Source organism: Salminus brasiliensis, chromosome 16, assembly GCF_030463535.1.
Source record: "Salminus brasiliensis chromosome 16, fSalBra1.hap2, whole genome shotgun sequence".
Classification (NCBI taxonomy): Eukaryota; Metazoa; Chordata; class Actinopteri; order Characiformes; family Bryconidae; genus Salminus; species Salminus brasiliensis.
Genome location: NC_132893.1, coordinates 27,059,045 through 27,086,619, shown reverse-complemented (window position 1 = coordinate 27,086,619; position 27,575 = coordinate 27,059,045). Strand labels below are relative to the sequence as shown.

Sequence of the window (27,575 nt, the reverse complement as noted above, 5' to 3'; positions counted from 1 at the left end):
AAAAAAAAAAGAAAAGATTCAAAGAGCCACTTGTATTCAACATTTTAATCATCTTTAACAAAGAGCTTACACAACTGCATAGACAGGTGATGCATTAAAACAGGCTGTAAATCAATAATTAAGAATGTTAATTCATTTAGCAAATTCCCCTTTTAGAATACAGTGATGGCCATCTTTCAGTTGATTAAAAACATGTTTGTGTTTTCCGGAATCAGTTAATACCAGATTTCATTAAAATGTAAAGGGAAAAAACAAATGACAGTGAAATCAGAACTGTTTTCTGATATTTCGTTCAGACATCACAGTCTAATGCAAACACATTCAGAAGTCAACTTCATTTGCAGTGAAAAATAAACAGTGTTCAACATTGATACTTTGGCCATTGCAGTCATTTTTTGGAGAAGAAATCAATGGACCAATTTCACATTTGTAAACAAGCACTGAATCCCACCCGTTTGTGTTGGGTCATCTCTGCTGACCTTTGGTCAGTAATCAGACTGTAGGAATGGTCACCAAGAAGTGCTTATTACTTTAAGGAAACATGAAGTTCTTCCTTTTCTACAAGTGCCTACATTTTCAGCATTAATCAGCAGAAACCACTCTGTACTTCATTTACACATATGAAATCAGTCCATATTTAAAAAAAATCAAATTTTCAAAAAAAAAAAAAAAAAAAAAAAAGTGCAAAAGTCCCTTTACTGGTTTGGATACATTTTGTTCTCATAAAACTTTGAAATATTTAAAAGCGCTTGGGTTGAAACAGACGACCAGTAATAGCAAAATGAAGGTGCAAATAGCCCTCTGAACACAACACTTGTTAGTAAATAGATGAATAATTAACTTTGGTCATACACTGGTTAGTCTGTTGTAATGAACCTATCTTAAGTCTAAACTAGTAATGGATGTGTTACTGATTCTCTGACTGACTACACAAGCCTCTCAATGGGCTTGTAGCTGAAAACATTTCATGGGACATCTATCTAAAATAATCAAATGGCAGAGTGTAATTTCAGGACGTCTTCGTCTATAAAACTGAAGCTATTAAGACCTTACCCCTGCGAGGGATGTGTGCACATAGGCAGAGAGTAGGTGCTTTGGGCTCCAATAGAAAGCTCTATGCCGTGTAAGACTCTTGTTTGTGACGCAGCGTTTGCGCTTTATAAATTGTTCAGCTCCATTAGAGTCTGGTCCAGCACTTGGTGCATGCCTAGGTTCTCCTCTTTAGCCTGGGCTAGTTTCTCTGGAACAAAAAGGACAAAGTGTGAAAACAAGACTCAACCTGCAGCCAGAGGCAAACAAATATGGGACTTTCCACTTGAAATTCAGGATTTATTCATTTTCCAGCTAGCAGTACATTCCCATACAATAAGGCATATTCATGATATAATTAGAGTACTGTATTTATAGTTTAGACAACACAGAACAATATAATCATGTGAAAATGTTAGGCCACCCTATGAAAACCTTTGTCTTTATTAACATCCTTAAACATATGGACATTTGGCCTTCATTTAAACAATTTAAGAGATTGAGGTAATAAACTGAATAAATAAATAAAAAATGTAAAATAAATTGTGAGGAATAAATAGGACACCCTATGCCCAAATCTCTGGCATTTCCCCTCTTGGCTGAAATACTGTCAGTTAGATGTTTCGTTTAATGATCTACCAGTCTCTGACACGTACTAGGAGAAAGTTCTCCCATTTCTCCATGCAGATTTCTTTCAGTTGTGTGACGTTTCAGCTTTATTGTTTAGGCAGTCTCACATTTTCCTCTCCTTCTTATAAAATAAAGAATTCCTAGTAGATTCAGTGTTTGAGAGCTCTCAAGGCCCTACTGCAGAAAAGCAGCCTCAAACCTTGATATTCCCACAGCCATACAGTTGATATGGGGTTCCTCTGCTCAAACACTGTGTCTGGTCTCCATCTACCCACCCAGGAGAGAGCAAGGCCAATTGTGCTCTCTCTGGGCCTCGGCTGCTGATGGTCCGCTGGACCACTCAGGGCCTTAAATAATATTTTTAAGACATTTCTTCAGTTGTATGTGTTTAGTTATATTACCCCCATCTGTATGTTTCCATTAAAAAAAAAAAAAAAAAAAAGACAACAGTTTTAATAGGGTGTCTTAACCTTTTTACATAACTGTAGATTTTGCAGGCATTTTCACAAGCACTTCTTAAATAAACTACATAAACTTGCTGATCACAGAAAACACTTATTAATCTAATTTTTAACAAGTATGTTTCACATCAACAGACAAATTAACTTGATTGAGTTGTTTGCTTTCTCATGTGACTGAGCAGAAAGGGCATCCCTGCCTGTAGATGCCTCGCTAAAGCTCAGAGCAGTGAGAGAGGCCTTCAGTGAGCAAAATGTCAGCACAGGTTTGGATTTCACTAAACACAAAAGACGAACACCCTCAGCTTAGCGATGCACTTAACTGCATAGCCAAAAATGGTACGATTAACAATATAAAAGTCAGGGGGGGTATTTTCTCTGGTCACTGTGATAAAAGTATGGTCTCACTGACACAGGCTGAGACGTTCTAGCTGAACCTTTATATCAAAGATTTGACTTTGATGAAAAATCATGTTTTCCAGAAAAGCTAAAAGTGCAAACTCTACAGTAGGTAAATGTCATTTAATTTGAATAGTTTTATACTAAAAGGTCTGGTAACAGAACATGTTAGTTAATGATTATTTTACTAAACATTTTCATTTACATGTTCAAAACAATGTCATGTAGAGGCTAACACAGATGTGGAAGCAGGCTTCCTAGCAGTAATGTCAGCTGTATGGCTTCCTTTTCTTTTAAATATATCTAGCCCAAACAAACAAACAAACAAACAAATAAATAAAAGAGGTAAGGAGGGCTCATTTAAAAACAAGTTAGCTTAGCAAACAGCTGAAAAACATTTCCTAGATAGAATCATAGAACAACAGGAAACCATCAAATATGGTATGTGCTGCTAATTTTAGGTAGGTTTTTGTAGGTTTTTGTGTGTGTGTGTGTGTGTCACTTAGAAAATCAACAAAACTGCAAGTGATTTTGTATATGATAGTCATTGAGCTTGAGGCACAGTATTATGCTTAGCACAATAAACAGCATGCCATGCCATTTCTTTTAAGGTTAATAATGTTCCCCATCCATTTTGCAATCACCGGTAATTTCCACCCCGCCGATCCAATCAGTCTCTTAATGCAGAATATCAGCCGGTTTGTATAATAGGGTTTGTATAAATAACAGTCACACAGTTCAGATAAGATGAGCTGCTAATTAATACGTTCCATAAAATCCCTTTGTTTTTAGTGTCAGTATCTATGATGAGACATTCTGGACTGAATGTCTGCGCTGCTGCCGGCTGGGCAATAATATCTGTGAAACGGTACCCAATCCATTAAATACTGCCTCAGAACATCCCTAATTTAAAATGCATCCAACAACATTTAGGTATGTCTCTAGCAGATGTGTTATCTTTACAGACTAAGTTATTTCTCACACACCTCCGAGATTGTCAGGGTATGAGCCACCTCTGATGTACACAGATATTTGTACCAAGCAAAGTAAGCACTGAACTACAGTCCATTTCACATTTTACAAGCCAGCGGTTAATGATTTCAATTCTACACATTCTGCTGTGCATAGTCTAGCAAGGCTGCGGATAGGCTCAGCTGCGTAAAGTAGCATAAAACAGTACAAACAGCCACACTGGTAGTCTCTGCTTATCAGGAGGAGTTATTTCAGGCAACATACAGCACACAAAAAGAGAAATGAAGAGATGTTTCATCTTCAGCAGCTCAGCTGTTGAGCTCATTTAGAACTACTCTCAGCTCATTACTGAGAACGTGGTTTTTCTCCAGCGTCATTTGGCAGCGATCTGTGGCCGCAGCATCATGAAGAGCCGAGTACAGAGGCAAGAGGATGAAGGGACAGAAAGAGGGGAAAGAAAGAAAGAGGGAGGGAGGGGTTAGTGCAGTCAAAAGCAGAAGGCACTGAAGAGTAGAGCAGGAGTGAGGGCACAGACAACTAGAGTTTCTGGTGAGGGGAAAGTACAACTGCTACACACATTTCAGTGTACGCTGGCAGTGTAAAAGAACTGTACGTGTGTCATACACTGATGATTATCTAGCTTTATATGCATCTAATGGGTCAATGAGCTCATGTTCCATTTTTTTGGGGGGTTTCTTTTTCACCCCATTAGAAGTTCTAATGTGTGCCCGTGATCATCACAATAAAACTAAATATCTCAGCAATTCTTTTCGACTGCCAGACTGATTTCAATACACTGCACCAGCTACACACATATATATATATATATATATAGAAAGAGAGAGTAGAGAGTTGAGGGCATAGTGGTACTGAACAGAAGAACCTGTAGCCCTAATGGTGCACAAACAGAAAAAATCTTGTGGAAAATAAATATTCCTATACACCAGACAGGACTACTGCAATTGGACTGGTATCACTTACCTTATGATAAGCTTGGACATAGCAATTATAACATAAAGCCCACATTGTTTTTTTTTTTTTAAATTCAGGAGCCCAATTAAAAGACACACTCTAGTCAAACCCACTTAAGACAATGTCCTGAAAGTGTGGTGGAGTAGGTGTAGGATCTTTTAATAAACTGCAACTGCGGGGGGTTATGGAGTCTGGAGTTATACCAAAAGTGCTGCTTGTGCTGCTTTGTGTTGTTTAATAGTTGCTTCAAAAATCCAAACCAAAACTGTAGGGTTTTTTTTGTTTGTTTTCTGCACAACAACTATTTTCCTAGCCTGGTCATAGTGACCATTTACAAATTGCTTATTTAAATAACAATTGCAGTATAGGAACAGACAAAATTACTTTTCCATTCCACTGGTTTCTTCAAACAACTAAACTGGAAAAGAAAAGTTTTGACTGGGCTCATAAAACTTATTTTCTGAATATAATTTATTATCGTCAAAATTACAACAGATAGTTTTGGCACTTTGGTTCTGCAATTGCCTCTCTTTAGTAATGAGCAAATATCGGAAGGAAATTCTGTTACTTATCAAATTAATAAAAGGTCACTTGATTAAGCTGTCCATTTCTAAATTCCATTCAAAGCTATAAATAAATTTGCAACCAATCCACAAGAAAAAAAAAATACCATAAAGAATGGCATGAATGGAAAAAGAAAGAGTAAAGTTTTTTGCTTTTTATTACAGAGGGAGAAAGCACTACAGAGACACAGAACAGAGAATGAACAAAATCCAGTTGTACCAGAGGTGTAAACACTGACAGACCGACGAAGCTCAAGGGCAGAAATAAGAATGTCTAAAATGACAAGTAAGGGGAAATAACACCGTGTTGATACCTCCAGATACAGCAAGTACAGGGAAAAAGGGATAGGACACAGACTGGCTCCTTGGGGTACGCCTTATCAAACTCATTTATTAGGGGCTAAACAGGCATAACATTTGTTAACAATCCTGCCTAGAGATGAATTCTGTCGCTTAAATATGTGAAACTGGGATTTTATCTGAACAATGGAATGGAGGGGAAAAAAAAGAAAAAGAAAGAAATTGAGAATGACGATGAGTGAACCCCCAGGTAAGCCAGGTGTGGGATGCGCCAAGGAAGTAGAACTGAGGAGACAGGGACGATGAGGAAGGCAGGGGCGGAGAGAGAGAGAAAGAGAGAAGGCAGTGCATCTAGAGAGTAGTCATGTCGTTGAGAGCCAGATCCAGCTCCTCACTGAGGGCTTTACCCTTCAGCTTCTGAGCGTACACCTCGTCTGCATTTCGGCCCCAGACAGAGAGCAGACGAACAGTGAATGAACAGACACACGAGACGGACAGAACGAAACAGAGAGTGGGAAAAGAACAGAGGATCAGATAGAGAACTGAAGTTTGTACAAGCCGTCCTTTCTTACAAGCGGAAAAAAACTAATCATGGTCAGTACATATAACTGTGCATAAACACCATGCTCACGCCAACCAGTAATCTACCCTGATTACATATTCGTGCAGTATTAAAAAGTCCAGAACACAAAACGTATCACACCACATCTGCATGCCACCCGAGTCGGTCATTAGTGTGGTTTCGGTAATTTAACGCTAATGTGCACAGCTAATCCGTAACCTCCACATTCAGTTAATCTCCCCTCTTTATTGTTGTCACTACTGGCCAGTTTTAAAACCTCTGCATAACATGAAGAGCACAGGAGCAGCCATTTTAATAGGCACATCAGTTTAGTACCTACAGTCATTGGCCATTTTGTCATTTCACTGTCACCCAAAACTCTGGGAAATTATACATTTGTTAACATAAAACAAATAAAATGGCACATTCAAGTGGTCAAAAAATATGTAGATACCAGATTTATGCATGAGCGACATTATACACCTACCAATACCTGACTGTAGCATACCAACACTATCAGCCCTAGTCCACACACTCAACAGAAAGAAACTATTATGGGATCACAGCTGAGCTCGTATCATTTGAGTAGTGCACCATTCTCAACACAGCAGCTACCTCAACATGGTAGTGGCATTGGTAGAGACAGTAAAGCACGCTACATTCACCTATCCAACATAAGATGGATTAATGAAGCACTAGCTAATAACCAATAGTAAAAACATAACTGCAATATACTGTATTCTACCAACGCTGTGACTATTTACAACTCTAAAATCACTGGATTACTTCCCATCTGAGCAAACTGAGCATGCGCCACTTTTTAAACCAACCCACTGCAGCAATACTCTGTTAATACCCAGTCATTTTAAGCCTTTTAAGTGAAGATGAGCATGCCATAAAAACATAACAGGGAGAAACAAAAATGGAAATGTAGTAAAATTGGAAATCTAGTAAAGCACAACATTCCCAATTCAGTTCCCAGAACTGTTAGGAGGGAAACTGCGATAGACATACCTTCCAAATCATCAATGGTCTTCTCAAGCTTAGCCACAGACCTCTCTGCGAACTCAGCACGAGTCTCAGCCTAGGAAAGAGAATAGTTGAAAGTCAGCCAACGAAACGGAAAACAATCAGGCCTGCACCAGACCGTGAAACAGTTTTTTCATACCAGTCAATGAAACAGGAGAACTCAATCCCTATATTACTGAGAATTCCTTCAGTGTGCACTGAATGCATTAACAGAGCGCTCACCTCTTTCAGCTTTTCAGTGAGCACTTTGATTTCCTCTTCATATTTGTCTTCTTTTGTGGAGTACTAGGGAGATTATAAAGGAGAGATGAAATCGTTAATGACGTGACCAGCATGGCCTGAAGCTGAAGAATAGTGCAGCTTTGAAAACACAGAGAGATTGCAGAGCACAGGACAGAGAAAGAGCAGTGGAATCAAATACACCAAGGTGGCTTATTTAGCAATTACACAATGCAAAATGATTGAAATCTGAAGTTAAGAGCATGGACTTGGACTGTGCGGTTTTGCCTGTAGCTTAATGTTTAGAGTTTAATGGGGAATCCCCCCCCCCCCCCAAGTATGTGATCATACTCATTTAGAGTGGTTTGAGAACTTTTAGTTGAGAACCTATTTTATTTGAAATCATGTAATAATGTGACCGCAGTTTACACAATCATCTTCAGATTCCTTTAAAGCATGAAGTACTTATACAATGTCAAAGATAGTAAGTGGTGATGTAAGGCGTAGAGAAAGCAATATCCAAATGTAATAAATAAATTAAAATACATATTTATACAAATAAATCCTGAGAATATCTCAAATTCTCCCAAATTTCCAGTTCTTATAGATGAAGTGTCGGTCTGGCTTCTACCTTTAAGCTAATATATATATATTAGAGAGAGAGAGAGAGAGAGAGACTGTGTTTGTTTTCGAAGTAATCTTACACCTTTATATTACAATAACATGACCAGTAATGGCTAAACAAACTACGCAGACTTTACTGTAGTTAAGAGGTCCTGGGGGAAAGTAGATTTCCTTCTTTTTCCACGCTAGGCCTTCTGGGTTTTTTTCCTGTGTCACACTTAGTGCTTCAGTAATCATCTCTATGGTTACCCAAACACCTAGGCCCACAAGTGGCTCGCCACTGTAATTTGGAGGCCATGTTGGCTTTTTCCCCCCCCACAGTAACATAGCCAACGGCTGCTTCTTCTCCTACCTTCTCTGCCTGGGCCTCCAAAGACTTCAAGTTGTTGGTGACATTTTTCAACTCTTCCTCAAGGTCACCAGATTTGCTGTGCCATAGCAAGAAGGGGGGAAAACAGGATAGGGGAGAGAGAAAAAGAGAAGGAGAGAGCATTTTAAGAAGACAGACAGAGCAGAATTCTAAGCTAAGGAGACCCCAACCTAAAGAAGGAGAAGGTGCCTCTCTGGTCAACAGATACTCTGGACACAGCTGTGAGAATACTGCATGAATGAATCAAAATGTGATGTGGTCCTTAAAGGCATAATAACTAATAAAGGTCATGGATAAGGAAAATGAAATGGCTTTAGCTGTAGATATGCCACATTCCTAATGTGCAGTCTCTTTTAATTGGACTTTCCTGATCTTGACACCCTGAAGGCTTTGCAACATTAGGCAATCCTACTTTTTAAAGCTCGCCTACTGTTCGCACAAACTTGACAATAAATGAATTCTGCATTTTAGAACTAAACAAATCCTGCAAGGCTTGCCAGTTTTGTTTAATGGGACAAACTACATTATAGAATACACAATAGCCAATGACCAGGACAGATAAGCAAATACAGAAAGTGTTAATTTAAGGTTACATACATTAATATACAGTTATTTCCGTGCCTGTGATGGTTTAAACTTGTCATTGAATTAATGTCATTGCAAGTGGTGTGTCCATCATAAGTTATTAATCTTTATTAATTATAAAGACTTAAATAAGGATCAAATCACATTACAGGAGGCATTCAAGCAGAATTTCAGATCATTCCAATGTATTCACAGACCCTTTATCACAACTGCATCTGCCTGACATTCATACAGTCAGGTCTAAGGAAGAAGACTTTGGCTGAACCTATATTTGCTTCACTCAACCTTTCTCTAAGTTTTTGGCAGGGGCCACCTTCGCTTGGCAGGAGATGGTTGACCTATAATACTTCGCTGAAAGAGAGAGAGAGGTGGCACTCAAAGCACACGCAGCAGAGCCACCCAAAGCAGCAGAGAAGGTTAGCGAGTTTTGGCAAGAATGAAGGAGAGAAAGAGTTAGCATTAGTGTTCAGGGGGCTCGAGTGACAGTCACTCTGCAGTACCTCTTCCTCCCCGCACATCATGGATTTCAAATTCTGGTCCATGAGTCTAAGCTCCTCCTCCAGCTGCCTGACTCGACTGGGTTAGTCCAACACGGGCAGGGAACGGGGAAGGGGAGGGGGACAGGAAATGGGGAGCCACAAATGTGGTGTGTCCCAGGGTGGGGTGCATTGGTGCATGCATTTGGAAAACAAAGGGAGACTGTGGTTAGTGTACCCCAGAGCTTCTCACTGGGACTTCTTTCTCTCAACACAGGGAGTGGGGTGGCTGAAGGGCGACAGGCCACAGGTAAACGAAACAGGGATAAAGTCAATTCCAGAGTTTTGTAAATAAAGAATTCACTACAACTAGTTTCATTTATACTGCCTGTTGCTTTAGAAGTCCTTTCAGGCACCACAGACATGCATCATGTTGGGTAACTGTTCATGCAAGATGGACACTATATGGACAAAAGTGTTGGGACACCTGCTCATTCACCATTTCTTCTAAAATCAATATTTAAACACAAAAAACTGCTTTTGTTGCAGTAACTGTCTCTTAAGGCTTTCAACTAGATTTTGGCACATTGCTGTGAAGATTTGATTGCATTCAGTGATGGTGTTAAAGAGGTCAGAATGATGTACGATCATCACCTCACCTCATCCCAAAAGTATTCTCATTCTAGAGAACACAGTTCCACAGCTCAATCCTAGGGGCTTTATAGCCCTTGCCTGGCATTAAGCATGGTGCCAATAGGTTCATGCTTATCTCCTCCAGAGTGTCCTATTCTATTGGCAATGCTCCTCTTCAGAGACTAGACAAGCGATGTGTGTGCATTTGCACATCTGTGTCAGCAATAGGTGCAACTTAAAGTAGCTGAATTCATTTATTAGAAGGGGTGTCCACAAACATTTGGACATATAGTGCATAACCATTATACTGAACACACACACACACACACACACACACACACACACACACACACACACACACACACACACACACACACACACACACACACACACACACACACACACACACACACACTTCTAGGCCTAAAAATAGTCAACGAATCTATACTGACTACCATAAACGTAGTCAAAAGACATTCGACCTTAAAACACAGGTGTAAGAATGGATATACTGGTGTTTAATAAAACATCATCTCAGTCTCAGTAATACGAGCCGTTAGGTACACACAGCAGCTGAGCTGCGGACATGTGCTCTGTTGTTGACAGTAAATAATACTTACGCCTCAGCCACCTCGGCACGCTCTTCAGAACGCTCCAAGTCGCCCTCAAGGATGACCAGCTTACGGGCCACCTGAAGGTAACACCAAACAATCTCTTTAACACACACACAGAATTACAGTGACAGGCCTGGGTATGGCTTCCAGTGTAACCTATAGAGAACACCACAGACCTGATAACACAGTCATACTGATTACATTCTTTTTGCTCATTTTAAGAACAGAGCTGTGTATTGGCCAAAAACTAGTAATATATAAAATGATACTGGGGTTATGATTTAATATATTGTGATATACTTCTACCTATTCAGGGTTTACACACTACACAAAATAAACCACTGTCTGCCACCAACCTTTGTACATAAACTATTAATCAATAACAAAGTAAAAATCAATACTGTGTCTGATAATCGCTACAGTATGTCATAAGATCAATAAATATATACATTTTAAACCCCCAATGTGATTAATAGTCTGGTCATGTTAAACTGTGCACGACCGTCCACCAACAGCTCACAAACATGAACACTACAGTTGGTGCAGTGGTTAGACTCTGAACTCTGTTGATGCAGGCAGTCAATGACAGCCTTAATGTTCTTACACAGAGTGAATCCTGACAGGGTAATCTGCTGGTCAGTAGTGTGAGGGGCCTCTTAGCAACACTAGCCTTAAGCCCATGCCACGTCTAAACACAATATGCTACTTAAGCCTATAGCGGTAGGCAGACAGAGTGGGAGGCTTAACTACGACAGTGTCAGAATTCACTGGGTGGGGACATGTAGATCCACTCATTTATGTCTACAGACGTGCAAACCGAACAACAACATCCAGTGGGAGATAAACAAGCAGAGGCAGTCCCAAAAAAAAAAAGACAAAAAAAAAAAAACCCAACAACAAAACACATGAGCCAGCAGGATCAACTCAACAGACTTTGATTTCCTGAAACTCTCTGAATGCATTAAAAGATGCAAAAGGAACCCCCTGGCAGGAAAAGTTAAAAGCTATAGAAAATGAACAGGCACTGAAAAGCTACAATGAAAGGATGGGGACCTTTCAGTGCCCTGGGCTACAAGTGGAGAGAACATAAAAGCTTCACATAAACATGTAAAGATCTAATAAAGAAAAGAAAGAGCTGAAAGAAAACTATTAAAAGAATATTTATTAATGAAAATATTCCTTTTTTGAAAGCCATTGGTTTAGGTTATGCCAGGTCACTGAAGGAGTAACAAACACTGTATTTGTGAGAAAGTGTCAATTATCTGCAAATGACCTGCTCAGAAACTGACAGAGTAGGGTCTTATTTACACTTGTAACATATCTGAACTGGCTTAAGATTGTCCTGAGTTGATATTTATGCATATATGTAGGAACTTCTGGAGAAAAGATGTTAAGGGCATAAAGCCTAGGATTGAGCCCTGAGGTACGCACCTCCTCATATTTGCGGTCAGCCTCTTCAGCGATGTGTTTGGCCTCCTTCAGCTGCATCTCCTGAAGCTCCATCTTCTCCTCATCTTTTGTCGCTCTGTTCTCTATGACCTTCATTCCTCTGTAGGACACAAAGGCATGGTCAGTCTGGTTTAGCTGGGTGGTTCTTAACATGCATACACACACATACATACATATGAACACTAACTCACCTCTCACTCTCATCTGCAGCCTTCTCTGCTTCCTCAAGTTTCTGCAGCGCGGTGGCCAGTCTCTCCTGGGCCCTGTCCAACTCTTCCTCAACCAGCTGGATACGTCTGTTCAGGGAGGCCACCTCAGCCTCTGCCTACAAGACAACACAGACAGTACAAATTCAGAAAGGAACAAACACTGCACTATTGCTAAAAACAGCGTTATATGAACAGTGTACATAATGTAATCTACTTCCAGACTGGCTGCAAGGCGGCATCACTGTTTTACATAAAAAGCATTCAGTATCTGAATGGTTTAAAATAAATAAATAAATAAATAAAAATATCCTGTTTTCCCTAAAGAATTTTCCCCACAACAGAGTGACTTCTAGGATGTTATCAAAGCAATCATTCATCTTGGGAACCAGTGATTCCAAGATATATACCCCTAGACATCCTCTCACGGGACACTGAGGAACATTTTTCTTCATATGCTTCTATTTACTTTTCAGGCAAATGTCAAAATGTAAAGTTCATTTTCCTCAGGGAGAAATAAACCAACCTCCCACTCGTTACACAGCAGAACGTCAAAACATGTTCAGTTTAAATACGACATGTTTGGGAGTTTCTCAGCCAAAGCCCTGGACACTGTCTTCTGAAGAAAAGGAGAGACAGGACAGCCCAAGACAGGCTAAATGAAAACGAATAGAGAACCAGTCAGCTCTATCTAGGGCTGCGTTGCATTGTCAAGATCTAGACTACATCTTTCAAAGGGATGCGTCCTTAGAGAGTTGAAGACACATTCTATACTGGCTGTGTTAAGGCTACTGTCCCAGTACCAAAGACACCACACATAATGTGAATCTCACACAGTGCTGCCTTGTAAGCTACAGAGCCAAAAAAAAAGAAAAAAAAAAAAGTTACCTTCTCTCATGACTTTAAAGAGCAACGCATTGTTTGTGTCCTAAAGGAGGCCTTGATAACACACGACTGACTGTTTATGTGCTAGTTTATTTAATGGCTTCAAACTGACTACAAATATATTTATAAATTATAAAATACATCTCTAATTATAAAAGTTAAACTCTGGGTTGAAAAATAATGAAGCTGATCTGATCTTGTAACAAATCTAGCCTGAATTAGGCTAGAATTATGTTGTTAGCTGTCTACTGCTTCACGCCACCTAACGTCTAGATGCGTAATTTAAAAATTCATTTCAAAGTTTGGTAGCTTTTAAATATAAAACAAAGGATCCGTTTCAGGCAATACTCAAGATCTGAATATCGGTATTGGAAATGAAAAAGGGGTATTGTGCCGCAAGTGTGTTTTGTTTTTTAACAATCATTGTAGGACATTTGTTATCCCTCACATGCAAAAATCTAGACCATTGCGTGAACTCATTAGCGTGCAATCCGAACAATCTCAACAAACTGAACATCGGCCTTCCTCGGAGAAGCTGTGTGCAAATCTTCTAACCAAACAACGTGATATTAGGTTGCATTGTGGGAAAGCTACAGCGCACTGAAAATTTGGCACTACGTTTTTGAAAACCACTTCAAAATGGCGGAACCCAAAGTAGTGCACTATATAGTGAAGAGGGCACAGTTTGTGACATAGCTAAGGTGAAAAGATTTAGGCCATCTGAGGCATCTGCTCCAGATGTGGTCAGGTGGAGGAGGTGGGCTTAGGATGCACCAGGATGGCACTGCTAGTTATTAGAATTAACTGGTAATGTTAAAGAAGCCCCTCAAACAGGAGGAGCTGATGGAGAGAACTGCAGGCCCGGGTCTCTCACGTTTTGAAAACTTTAAAGAAAGATTAGGGAAAATTGTACAGAATCTTGCTTAATTTTTTAATTTAGATTTAATTAAAAAGTAGGATTAAATACACCTTTGTGCACCTCGAATAACAGTAAAACCCGCTCTCTGCTCCAGGTGTGGACAGATCTAAGATGGTAGTAGTGGTGGTGATGGTGGTGATGATGCTGATAGAGACGTACAGAGCATGGAGTTCAAATTCCAGCATTCCATGTTTCCCACTGACACATGGGTAGTGGTCCCACCAGTACAATAGAGCCAGTGTTCCTCACTCCCCAGTAGAAGACAGCTAATCAAACGCCCATTCTGTCAAATCCTCTCATTCTGAGCCAATTGCAGTCAGATTCACCAGAGCAGCCATGGAATGCCACAAATGGCATCTCAAATATTCCCTATGGCTGAAATGACTTACTCAAAAGAAATTCTGCCTTTTAACCTCTTTAAAGATCGTCTCACTGATTCTTATAAACCTGTAGGCCTACAGTAAGCATGGAGAGATGGCTGATTTGCCAACCATTTCCTGAAGCCTGAATCCTTTTAACAAATAAAAAAAGTCAATTACTCCAGTCACATTTGCCCGGTGTCTTTCTGCTGGAAAGCTCAGCACTAAATCACTGATATACGAGACGTTTGGACAATCCCAAGGTCTTTTTGCTTTGAGGCAATGAAGAGAGCGCAGGAAATGATTAACCTCCTGCTCTCTGGGACCTGAGCCAGGTTGACTCAAGCCAATAGACACGAAGACTAGGAGGGGACACAGGAAGTGGGAGCAGGTTGACTAAACAGTTCGCTTCTCGCTGGGTCAAACCATTAAAGTTCCTGCCCCAGCAAGAACAGACTTTGGCTCTTTTGGACTGTCTAAAGTCTGACATATTACTTCTACTTCACAAAGGCGGTTCAGGCAAAGCTGAAAAGAGCCACAGGGTTAGGCTGTGAAAGAGAGAGCTAATTTGATCATGTTAAATACCCGGCCTGCATCTGTGCCAGCAGAACGTGCTGGGATCAGATGGAACAGCTTACGGCACCTCACCTTGCCATACCAACATTAAAGGAGTTATTAAAGATAATCAGGCCCTTTTTGTGGAACAGATTCTCAAAAACTACTGAATACAGTGCTTTCTATTCAACATCGGCTGCACTTCATCTAATTAAACCTGTGTAATTAGACCATTTGTAATGAAACTGTTGACCAATGTTTATTAAGCACTAACAACATCGTCAATACGCTTAGAAAAGCAGATTGCAAATCACAATCACAAAATGTATCACCATACAATAAAAAATAGCATCATATTGCTCAAGATACACAAAACAGTATAAAAAGGAATAAGTGTAACTATACTATAACCAACTACTAACATAATGATCAAATTAAAGGAACAGTATCAACACCATCGACCATGACCGTGAAATTAAAGGGGCAGTATAAAGACTACTCCAATGACTAATGCAGGGCTGCTCAATCCTGGTCCTGGAGATCCACCACCCTGAAGAGTTCAGATCCAACACAGCTGACTCTAATGTTCAGTCGCTCCTGAAGGCCTTCATTATCTGGATCAGGTGTGTTAGATTCAGGGTGGAGCTAAACTCTGCAGGAGATCTCTGGGACCAGGATTGAGCAGTCCTGCTCTAATGGCCAAATTAAAGCACTGGTAGCAACTTTAAAGGGGCAATTCACATTTTTCTTTTGTTCTTGATGAGATTAAAAGACTAAACTGATGGTTGTGAATTTTCCTAAATATACTAAACATATCACAAAATGTTCAAATATCACAAAATATATAGCTAAACATTTTTCTAGTTGGTCAGAAGCATTTGTTTGTATTAGTTAGCCCTATAGTCTGAGTGAGAATCCAACAGTGCCCTTCCCAGGGAGTGACAAACACACCCTTTAACACAAGCGGCGTAAGACCTACAGGTTTAGGATATTGGCTGACTGAAGAACATGTAAAATATCAGAAAGTGATATTAGAGGGATGGTTTTCTGGTAAAAACCAATAAAAGCATGATTGGTGTCAGAGGTGTGCTTCATTAGTCTGCACTGAAGCTGCAAGCTAAAAGAAAAAGACCTGAGACCTTGATTACTAAGCCACACTGGCTTCGTGGCCTTACAGTAAAATGAAATAAGCAAGCTCGCACATTACACATGGGTTAGCTGGGGTACACACGTGTACATCAGACTGCAGTGAAGCAGTGAAGCTACTCCTTTAACCGGAGAGCTGCCTGAGCGTGGCGCGCTACCGGCCCGTGGCTGAATCACTATAGCAACCGGGTAACTCGAGCTGCACGAGCCAGCAGCTCCGTCAACAACAGAGGTCTTCATAACCCCCCTATCCTCCTTCACAGCGGCGTAAGAGAGCTGCACGGCACGCACGGCACGCACGGCACGCACGGCACTTTCTGCAGCGTCGAGCTCAGTGGCAGTGGCGGAGCTCCCTCACCTCACCCCCCCTCCCTCTTACCCTCTCTCTGGCGTGCCTCTCAGCGTCCACCTCCCTCTGAAGCGCCTCTGCTCGGTCCTCTGCCTCATCGGCCTGCTGCTGCAGCGACTGAATTTTCCTTTTCACGGCTTCGATGGAGGTTATTCCAGCCATTGCAAACGCAGTCGAGTGTAAACCCCTAGTCTTGGTCTTGGTCGTGAGCTATTTAGCTTTTCTCCCTTTACCCCGAGCTGCTGTGAGACACCGACCCCTGATGCAGACCTAACGATCGGACATGCCCTTCACTTGCTACGTTTCTCTGTGCACTGCCTCCTACTTGCCCTGTTCCCACACCAAACTGCCCTGTAGAAAAGTTGCCCTCTGAGGCGCCCCAGACTCCGCCCCCCTTCTTATCTAACGTGACGTCACGAGTCACGGGCCACTCACGTTTTAAAGAAATGGCCCAGTTTAGCAAGTGGAGAAACGTTCACCACACGGACAAAAGTATTGGGACACCTGCCCATTCATTGTTTCTTCTGGAATCAAGGGCATTAAATTAGTTGATGCTGCTTTTGTCTTTCTACTAGATTTTCAAGCATTGCTGTGGGGATTTGATTGTATTCAGCAACAAAAATGTTAGTGAAATCAGGATGTTGGATGACCTCCATCCCACCTCATCCCCAATTCCCCAATGCATCTAAAAAACAGCACCATCATTTCAGAGAGCACAGCTCCACTGCTCCTTAGTTCAGTGTTGGGGGTCTAGTTACCCCTCTAACCCATGCTTGGCATTAGGCATGGTTCATGTTCATCTGCTCCAGAGAGTCCTATTCTAATGGCAATACTCTACACACAGGGTCTACACACGCTGCGTGTTTGTGTGTGTGTGTGTGTGAGTGTGTGTGCATTTGCTCATCTGTGTTAGCAATGGGTGCACCTTCAAGTAGCTGTATGCATTCATTAGAAGGGGTGTCCACAAACATTTGGACCTACAGTATAGTGCAGGTTTCATTTACCAGACAAGGCTATGTCTAAATTACATGTAGTTTAATTATGTATAGTGCACCATTTATCAATTATACGTATACACACTACAACCAAAGGGTTTCCAAGAATATTAATAGGGGGGTTTACCGCCCTCTGCTGTAGTAACAACCACTGGTGCAATTTTGGGGGACACAGAATGTTTTATTTTCTGGACCAGACGGGCGACCACCATGACTTCGAGAACCATGACCTTGTTGCCAGTTTATAACATATATAATATAAGTTATCTGGCCCAAAGTGGTTCAGAGCCTTACACTTGCTCACTTCTGCTGACAACACATCTTCATCAACTCCCCAACTTCAAGAACTGACTGTTGACAGGTGGCATTGTAACGGAATAATCAATACTGTTAATTTCACCTGTTTTAATGTTATGGCTGATGGTATAACAGCTATTTTAAAGCAGGGACAGAACTGAATTAAACTGTAATAAGGAACTTTTGCTACTGTTGTTGAATGGGCGGTGTAACTCTTTGCCTAATGTTAGCAGTTAGTGTGCATTCTATAATTATTTGAAACAATATTTAATATGTAAATATTATGAAAGATCATTTTTTGGGTGGGGGGGGCAGTATGGTTTATTATCATCAAATTCTTTGATGTCAAGGATTTAAAAAATATTTCTATAGTAAATACCTACTACATCTATACATTGAATATGTATAAGAAAACACTCCACATTATTAATCCTGATATTAATATTGCTTATTTTTGGGTTTAATATTGTTGTATAATGTATAGACTGCATGAGAAAATGGTCATTCTTGTTCACTTAGTTTTATGTGTAAATTAGTGTATCTAGAGTACTGCCTACTGATGTCAGCCCCTAACCCCCATGTGTCAGATCTATACTGCACCCCTGGTAACAGCCTCTACCCCTCTAAGAAGGCTTTAGACAAAATGTGTAGGGGATATTTAGATGATGCTGTGAGGATATGACTGCAATAAGAGCATTCGTGAGGTCAGTTAATGATGGTGAATGATTAGTTCATAGAGCTCACTGCTCCACAGCTTTACACCCCTCTAGATGACGCTAGGCACTGGGCTCGATGTGCCCGAAGTAGCTAAATTTGATCATTAGAAGAGTTGCATGGATACTTTTGGACATACATGATACATCTGACCATGTTATTGTTGTTCAGGCCTATATCTGATGTGTAGGCCTTATTTCACCCATGATTAGATTTACAGACCAGTTGTAATATGGCCAGCTGTAAACCAGTTGAACCTACTGTTAGCCGTGTACCACCAGCAGTGTTACTGCAGTGGACATACTGACTGCCTGCAGACATTTCACAGTGATTCAGTCATAAGCACGACTGCTGGACCTTTTGAAAAGCAAGTATTCAAGCTTAGAAAAGCATTAAACGTGATTCACACATGCCTTTGCCTTTCACACCGCTGTCTGGAAAAGACACACTAGAGCTGGAAAGCATTACTTTGGTTCACTGTAAACAAATGGCTGCATTCTTCCAATTCTTTTCCTTCTTTGGTCACATAATAATAATACAAAGGCCCAGGGGGGATATCCACCACTCAGCCACACACTCAAACAATCCCATATATTACTAGGTTGTTTTTTTCTCTCCCTTCTGTTCTATGTCCTTGTCTTCCAGTGTCGTGGTTTTTCAGCCAGCTGTGGCCTTAAACGCCCGAAATGCTTCCCTATTATTTATGGAGGACTGCATTTCCATATGATTAATGTAAAGGCTATGTTTGGCTCACTGCCAGTACACTTTTTCCTCTTTGGTCTGTGTTTTTGTTTGGACAGAACAATATTTCATACAGATTGAACACTGCATTTAATACTGATCAAATCTTGCTGCTTCTAAGATTAACCCTTTAATGTGAATATCTTTATTTAGGCATGTAAGATTACTGATTTTTTACAAAACAACAGGAATTCTAGATGCAATTCTGAATAAAAGTATCATCGGACCAGATGGGCGACCATGACCTTGTTGCCCTTCCTTGGAGCACCTTTGGTAGGTGCTGACCACTGCATACTGGGAACACCACAATCTGGCCATTCCCAAAGTGGTTCAGAGCCTTAAGTTTGCTTATTTGTCCTGCTTACAACACATCAACTTCAAGAACTGACTGCTGACAGGTGTTATGGCTGATTGGTGTATAGTATGACAACTATTCTGAATCTAGCTGACAGTGCTGATGGCTCCTCGTTCACTGTTAGAAAGATGAAGAGCATCTAAGCCATTACAGCTTCTCTGAATTGCTGCTCTTTAATGGGCGGTGTGATTATTTGTCTAATTAAGCATCATTATTTCACACAATATTTACTGTAATTAATAAATGGACTGTCTGGCCTCAAAGCTTTACTTACTCACTAGTTTCAGGGTAGGTGTCAAATCAGTCCTAGTAGTTACTGAATAATAGGCCTTAAGATGAATAACTGAATGGTAGAACGTGTGGCTCAAAGGGGTTCTAGAGGTATAAATGGTGGTTCTGACAGTGTTTGCTTGATGAGCTCTGGAGTGACCGGTTTATTATCTGCTGACTCTAATGGCAGGAAAGGGTTTGCTTTAACTAGAATAATACTAAGGGGTCAGTTGGTGCGGATTACAAATTGGGTGAGAACTCCAGTGGAAAGGGTGTAATCATGGAACATTAGCCGGAAAGGGCGGTGACCCTGACAGACGCTGTTTAGATTTCAGCATGAGGTCATCGCATTTAGACTGCTGCGTGTCTCTATATAATCACTACTGACATAGCCATAACATTAAAACCACTGATAGAAAAAGTGAATGACATTGATCATTGATCTGGTTACAATGGCCCCTGTCAAGAGGTGGGATGTAGCAAGTAAGCAGTCAAATCCTGAAGTCCATGTATTGGAAGCAGGAAAAATGGACAAGCTTTAATATCTGACCCACTTTATCAAAAGGCCAAACCTTAGCCTTGTAGAGCTATCCTCTCCAAAACGGCAGGTCTTGTGGGGTGTCTCTGGTATGGAGTTATCAGTACCTACCAAAAGTGATAGGACTGGTGAACTGGTTACAGGGTCAGGGTCAGGGTTAGGCGCCCAAGGCTCAGTGATACGCATTGGGAGTGAAGCGTAATCTAAAGTTTGGCCCAATCAGACTGAAAAGCTAGTGCTGGCTTTGTCTTGTGGAGTTCATGCCTCGACGGGTCGGAGCTGCATAAAGGAGACTAACACAATACTGGGCAAGTGGTTTTAATGTTATGACTCCAGTGGTGTATTTGTGATGCTTGATAGTCTACTTATAGATGCCCATCTTCAACGCAGGGCTTACGTTGAGTGTTGATAAAAAATCAGTGTTAATGAAAAATCAGTCACTGACTGACTATCGTGTATTTAAGGCATACAGCAGAGACGACTAAAGCCTACAAAGCCAGCCCAGTGTAGTCTTTCCTATATTCGATTTCCTCGTTCTAACTGTTCTCACTTGTTGAGACAAGAGCGTGATGCCAGTTATAAAAATATAAGAAATAAGAGCTCATCTCCTCCACCAGAGTCGAACAGACTCTCACTCTGGCTATCTTGTCAGAAAGATTAAAGCACATGGGGCCTAGCTGGAGGTGCTGACAGGCTTTATGAAGTGTTTACAGAATGTGATAGTGGGGAGTGTTTGGCACTTTCTTCGGTGCAGCTGTCAACAGCAAGATTGCTGCTCAGTCGTCCCTTGGCAGGGATTAATGGCGTGGTAAGGAGAGCAGGACAGGCCCAAGTCAGAGTGACTGACAGGCACACACTGCTAAGACTGGTTGCGGTACCATCTGCGACCACACAGGGGCGAAAGAGAAACTGAGAGAGATCAGAGTGGTAATTTATGTTCAGGCATCTTCACCCGTTTATGTGTTCATATAGAGTGACAGCAGTTATAAGGTGTTTAAATTATGGCCGCATCCATCATGTTTATTTTAATATACAGTATTATATTTCTGGGCTTCAGTAAATGTCCAGATATAGACGAGACAATTTATTAATTGACTTTCAACACTATAGACAGTGTAGGTGCTTAAATAGTGCCAAATCTATATTAGCCAGTTTTAAATGTGGAATCAGAAATAAACTATGTTGTCAAATGACAAATGCTCTGAAATTCAATATTCTGATTACTGACCAAATCCAAATGTAATTGATATCATGATAGTGTGTAGGTGTATAGTCTCTGAGTGTGTGTGTGTGTGTGTGTGTGTGTGTGTTACTGTGTGTCACTCACGTCTGTGGCCTTCTTCTCAGCCTGCTCCAGCTTCTCCTGCGCATCCTTCAGTGACTCTGAGTATTTGTCCAGCTCGTCCTCCACTCCCTTCAGCTTCTTCTGCAGACCCTGCAGCTCCTCTTCCAGCTGGCACACACACACACACACACAGGATATTATTATTCTGGTGGTACTGTCAGTTAATCAGGTCTTTAACACACCAATTAACCCCACCTGTTTGTAACCCCCTCTTAGCTGCACTGCTAAGAAATAATCTTAAATCCAGTCAAAATAACTATTTCTTATTTCTTATTATGTTCAAAACAACTTCATTTTTATTTATTTATTCACATTTTTAGGCATTTTATCATTAATAGATTTGCTTAAAAGAATGCAAAAAACACAAAACTTCATAGGGTCCAGGTTTTTCTATTTGGTTTTCCTTCTGGAGCACAGTTCCAGATGTAAGACCACAATGTAGATCTACTAAAATTCTCTGAATTACTTTTGTTTTCCAACCTTTTTTCACAGCCACACACCAGAGCTGGCCTCTCTCTAGCCCCTTAAACGTAGGCCTATAATACAGTTACTGATCTTATCATTCCTTATCTACTACGAGTCCTGGAGGACCAGATTCCAGATTCCTCCACAGTTTTGTGGTTTTCCAGCTCAAGCACACCTGTTTTCATGCAGCCATCGTGCAATAATAATATTTAGCTGTTATGTCGCTTGGCAGCTATGGCCCACTCTTAATCAACTACATCAGTTATGCATGCATGGTGTCCACATTCATGGACAGTCAGCTGGGAGCAATTTCCTTGCTACATTAGATGTAAGTAGCTTCCAAACTACTTGTCATGAGACCTAATACTATAATTAAATATTAAAATGAGTTCAGATTTCTGACACTCTCCATTCATGATGGTGCAAGATACCAGGAATGCAATTGTCTCTGGTATGTTGATCCACAGTGCACATTCATAAAGGTCTAATCAAACATTTTCACACCCATCTGAAGTGTTTTTAACACTGTCCTGACTCGCATAACACCTCTTTTAAAAATTGAGGTTTCTAAAAGTTCTTTTTTAACATTGTTAACAATCTGTTTCAAATTGTGCCTCAGGACACCCTTTAAGCCTGGGAAAGTCACTGAAGGCCTCTCATGGCTTAGGCTGCTTCAGTGCTGTACAAACGTTATTCTATCTGAAGCTGGAGGTATAAATCTGTGGTGCCGCGCTGAAGGTCAGGCAGGCTGAGGATGACGTGAAGATGGCAGAGGGACAGGATTATAACGGGAATGTAGTCACAGCCTCCATGGTGAAAGCCTTCACCAGGCCTGCAGCTGGTGATGCTCACTCTCCCCTTTCAGCACACATCAAATAAACCCCCCTCCAGCGCATTAGCCAGAAGCCAGGCGGCTGTAGCATAGCACATATCTAGCTAGGCTCTTATAAAAATGGAATCTATTTATTGTGTTCTTCTAGGCCTTGGAGACGGCCTGCTACTGTATATGGGAGTGGAAACCACAACTCCGGCTATGAAAATAGACCACGGTCCACGGGCGGCCATGATTAAAGCTTCCTGGGTAAGCGCATAAGATCGCAGAGCCAAGGCATTCCTCAATGAACCGAAACCAGCCACTTTGATGTGTGAGGAACTGAGGGCCTCCAATTATAAGAACAGGCGTAGGCCAAAAGGGTGGATTCCCGGGCACAGGTTAAAGGAAAACTTCACCGAAAATCAAATGTACACAATTTCACCCTCACCCCAAACACAGTGGACATGGCGGGGCTGTTTCTGGTGACCCTAACTGACGTCCTGCTTGAGGGCTCACCAACCACTGTTATCATAAGTTCTTGCATGTTGGAATATACATAGAAGTAACACATTAACAATCCCAGGATCCACCAGTGGGTCTAATTGTTTAACACCTTAGGACTAACTTGTTAAACAGCTTGTTTGCATTGTAGTCACAGTAGATGTGAAATATTAAGTCTATATTGTTCATTTTTAGGGGATAAAGTGCCTATATCCTACATTTGTCTATTATTTTCTTTTGTCCCATTCAGGTGTTTCACTTTCACTCTGAATATAAATTTATATTTATATTAATAAATGGTATTAATAATAAATAATTCACTTTTATGACCATTTTACATCTTCACTTTATCCGTTACTGTGTTTTGAAGACTTACATATGTAAATGATCTCTGTTTTGAGATATGTATCAGTCCTGAATTAGCACCTATGTTAGCAGGATAAAAGAAACGCTCCTTATAACTTCAGTGAGAATAGGCGGGGCTAAAGTGCTATAGACTGAATAGGAGAATAACAGTAAATACTGTAGTTTGCAGCTTGGTTTCTATATGTGAACATTTGGTCTAAACTTTGTCAATCAATGTCAATGTCTGATCAATGTCTGCACAATTATTATGAAATTCCTAAATATACAAAAATATTTGCTGTCCCTTAATATGGGCCCCTTAATTCTTTCCATCAGGAAAAATCACGCTGAATAGATTTTTGGGGGGGCCTTATGGCTTGGGGGGCTCTAAATAACTAGTATAACTAAGCTAGTATAGTGAAACCTGGCATTACATAAACTTCTGTTACTTTTTACCAACGCCAGCCTCATAAATCCAGTGCTAAACTGAAAAAACTCTAGTCACTAAACAGGTCTTGGTTAACATATGTGAGACACACTGGCTCATAGGACTGCTTATTTAAGCTTCACCTGCAGGCCCCCCTCTGCCCAAAGTGAGGAGAGAGACACAATAGGCTATAAGCCTGAAATAAAAAGGCTATAAAAAGCCCATTGTGAGTGACAGAGCCAGGGCTGCTGGTGTGAACGCTATGTGCTCCTGATGGATGAGCAGACAGACTCTGCCTGATTTGGGCTCAAGTTATGCGAAGAATTGTATCTCCGACGTCAGATGTGGCCTGGGCCTTCAGCATCCAAATGCTGGGGCTGGGTCTGGGGTAACATCTGACCCTCCAAACACACACACACACAACCTTGATCCCATTGTGCAGAATTTGAAGAGGGAAGGGAAGCACAAAATAGATCAAGGATGCTATCGGTTGGTACAAGCCCTGAAGAAGGAATGAGAATGTGGAACGAAGCTTATTAGGAAGAACAGTTTGTCCTATATATGACCCGAAGTGACTGATGGGATTAAGAGAAAGTGAGACCGAATGAAGAGGAAGAAGAAGAAGAAGAAGAAGAACGACAGATTTTAATCTTCAGATTTAGACACTGAAGTCTAAATAAGTGAGGCCTAGCGGCCACCCATTGGCTAACTCACATCGCGTTGGAAAACTGTATTGTATTACACACAGACACACATATCCAAGGACTGGCAAATGCTCAAGGACACATGCTTCTGTGTATATGCTGCAGCCGGCTCTTCTTACATAAAAGAGATGAGAAGTGAAAAGAGAGAGCGTCCAAACTCCAAAAGCCTCCGAGGACTAAATGCCTCTTTAAGAAAGGAAATACCTACAAATGAGGAGCAGATTATGCAGCCTGTCGACTGACAAAACCATGAAAAAGGAACAGACTGGTAATTCGGGGGCCTTGGCACTAAGGTGAAAAGAAGCCCCCTCACTGGATGAACATGGTCCAGTACAAACCACAGAGAAATGTCTGCGGTGTTGGAAGGGCAGAGGAATGACACAATGGGAAAGAATGAAACAGAGGCGGTCTTCATCGATTGCTGCAAGTCATCAGGAGCCAGAATTCCCTCTTTACCGAGGAGAGTTAGACAAAGCAAACCGAGGTCAAGAGTGTTCTTACAACCCAAGAGGCGTGGGACTTGTAGAAGGAAAGAGGAGGAATATCAGTGCCGGCGGAAGGATGGCAAAATAACACAAATGATGCCCTCAATGTAGAATTTCCTGTAGTAGAAATGCAGTAAAAGCAGCCCTGAAATCAATGTAAATATGAACATTAATATTATTTGAGCAATGCCATAAAAGAACCACTATAAGTTCTTTAAAGAACTATGTTTAAAAAGATATCTGGGATGAAGAAGAGCCGTTTTAAAGGCCCACTCTTTTTGTTTATTTATTTATTAATATATTTATTTGGAATAATAGTTAAGTTAATGATTATTTTCCAACCTCCCTTTCTCCCTTAGAATTAAACAGGCTGTTTCCATTAGGTTGCCTAGTAAGCCTTTTTAAGACATATTTGAATGATCTCTGATCTGATTGGCTGTCCTGTATTGCGCTTGATTTAATGAAGGTGCCTGGGCTAAAACCTCCTTAAACACTCCTTATAACCTCAGTGTGAATGGGCGGAGCTAAACTGCAGTAGGCTGAATGGGAGGGGGGGGGTATGTAAACGCGTAGGTTTTTGTGACATCACAAAAACAGTGATTTCAAAACAAGCTGTTTTAATAGCTTAGTTTTCAAATACGGACTAAAAGGGTCGGGTAGTGAAATTTTCCCAGTGTGAAAACTACATTACAATGTTTTGTGAAAAAGGGCGGGAGAGGGACAGGGGAATACGCTTTGTGGCTTTAAAATGTTTAAAGAACCTTTATATTAGTGCGTTAAAGTACGGGTTCCTCACATTCACTCATTCCATCGCCTTATTTACTAAAATGCTTCCCTAAAGAACAATCCACTGAAAGGTTTGCAGACAACTGAAAGCCGCCTCCTTATTTTTGGAGCCTCCTCAGATATGTGAGAGAGCCTGTTTAACTTACATCACCTCAAATACACTGTTTAAATGGTTACTATTGTAAAATGTCTCGCTGATCCAGGTGAGCTGAATATAAAGGCTGCCCAGAGTCCACATTGACCTCTCTCTGGGCCTCCTGGCAGTGAAAACAGAGTAAAATCACACTGTATTCGATTACAACAATGTAATTAAGCATCTCCTTAGCTTTCCAATCAGAGTGCAAATTTATGGACTGCGCCTTTGGATGCTGGTGACTTGTAACTCATTCGCACCAAGAATCTGACCTGGTCTATAATAAAACTCTAACCGGCTGGCCCCCGGCCTGCGCCACTTGATATTATAAGTCGTATTTAGTCGAATAACTGGGAATGTCACTCGAGCCTAACCAGCGGGCCACTTAAGCACGGAGATAGAGTTGTCAGAAGGAACTCCTACACAGGAGACATCACTGTATTGATGATGCTTTGGGTTTTATGGTCATCCGGTCTTGTGCACTAAAGCAGAAGTTCACTAGGACTTAATAACCATGGTGCTTGATGATGTGACCGAAGCCTCTTGTTACTCTCTTGTGCACTAAAGGTGACAAATGTCGTAGCCTGTACTCACTGTAATGAGTAGTCAAACAGTAAATTACTCAGAGCAGCTTCTAAACGATTACCACTCTATTAGCTTTACATTCAGCGTGTTTGCTTGAGCTCTATGAAGAGGAATCATCTTTATTTAAGTTTCACAGCCAGGCATGGGTGTGTCCGTCTAACTGAGCATTTGGATGGGTGTCAGGGCCTCATCTGTTTATTCTGCCATCCTAATCGTCCGTGAACAGTGGATTCTGGACCATCAGGTAATAGAGGACACTATTTCAGATGATGTTCACTAGTAGAGTCATTCTAAATGACTGAAAGGAACTACTGTCAAAAGTTAGTTATAAATGGGACCTTTTACTGTGTCCCAGTACCTAAAGAACCCCCCTGAATTGCCCTTTTATCTGCTCCTGAAGACTCAGGGTGACTTAGGGTGACTCCCCAGAGCCTTGGCAGGTCAAACTCACTCCCTCCCACTAAAGTACCTGTTTGCATTTGTCCTCCGCTCCCTTCTTGTCAACCTCAGCTTGCTCTGCCCGGTCTATGGCATTCTCCTTATCCAGCTTCAGCATCTGCATCTTCTTCTTGATGGCCTCCATGGCTGCTTCTTTTGGGTCTCTGCTGCTCGGAGAAGGACGTGGAGCGGCTGCTCAGGACTGTGAGGCTGAACTGAGGAGACAGAAACCCAGCAGAGGAGAGAGGAGGCACACAGCAGGCAGATTGGGCGACGGGGAGGAGCAATGAAGGCATGTGGGCGTGGCGTATGCGAGGTGGAGGCGTGGCCATGT

At 41.2% G+C, this 27,575-nt stretch overlaps 1 protein-coding gene across 12 annotated transcripts; it reads right to left on the bottom strand.

Moving 5' to 3' along the window:
- Positions 1-30: 30 nt before the first annotated feature.
- On the bottom strand, positions 31-27,457 carry tpm2 (tropomyosin 2 (beta)). 12 transcript variants are annotated; one of them, XM_072659345.1, is made up of 9 exons: positions 27,273-27,457; positions 21,541-21,666; positions 12,076-12,209; positions 11,867-11,984; positions 10,442-10,512; positions 9,213-9,288; positions 7,137-7,199; positions 6,900-6,969; positions 31-1,240 (listed from the first exon to the last, which is right to left on the bottom strand). In XM_072659345.1, exons 1-9 carry the CDS (start codon positions 27,384-27,386, stop codon positions 1,158-1,160), a joined length of 855 nt encoding a protein of 284 aa, XP_072515446.1. In that variant the 5' UTR covers positions 27,387-27,457; the 3' UTR covers positions 31-1,157. The 12 variants fall into 12 exon arrangements, with proteins under 12 accessions (XP_072515446.1, XP_072515448.1, XP_072515453.1 ...); XM_072659347.1 differs by lacking the exon at positions 9,213-9,288 and adding an exon at positions 8,110-8,185; XM_072659349.1 differs by lacking the exon at positions 31-1,240 and adding an exon at positions 1,316-3,876.
- Between the last annotated feature and the right edge of the window lie 118 nt (positions 27,458-27,575).

Excerpts from the sequence above, each read along its gene's own strand:
- tpm2 (XM_072659345.1), bottom strand. The coding sequence starts at position 27,386 with ATGGAGGCCATCAAGAAGAAGATGCAGATGCTGAAGCTGGATAAGGAG. Across the intron at positions 11,985-12,075 it reads GCTGCAGATGAGAGTGAGAG|AGGAATGAAGGTCATAGAGA; the intron begins GTGAGTTAGTGT and ends TGTGTCCTACAG. Across the intron at positions 7,200-9,212 it reads TGATGTGCGGGGAGGAAGAG|TACTCCACAAAAGAAGACAA; the intron begins GTACTGCAGAGT and ends TAATCTCCCTAG.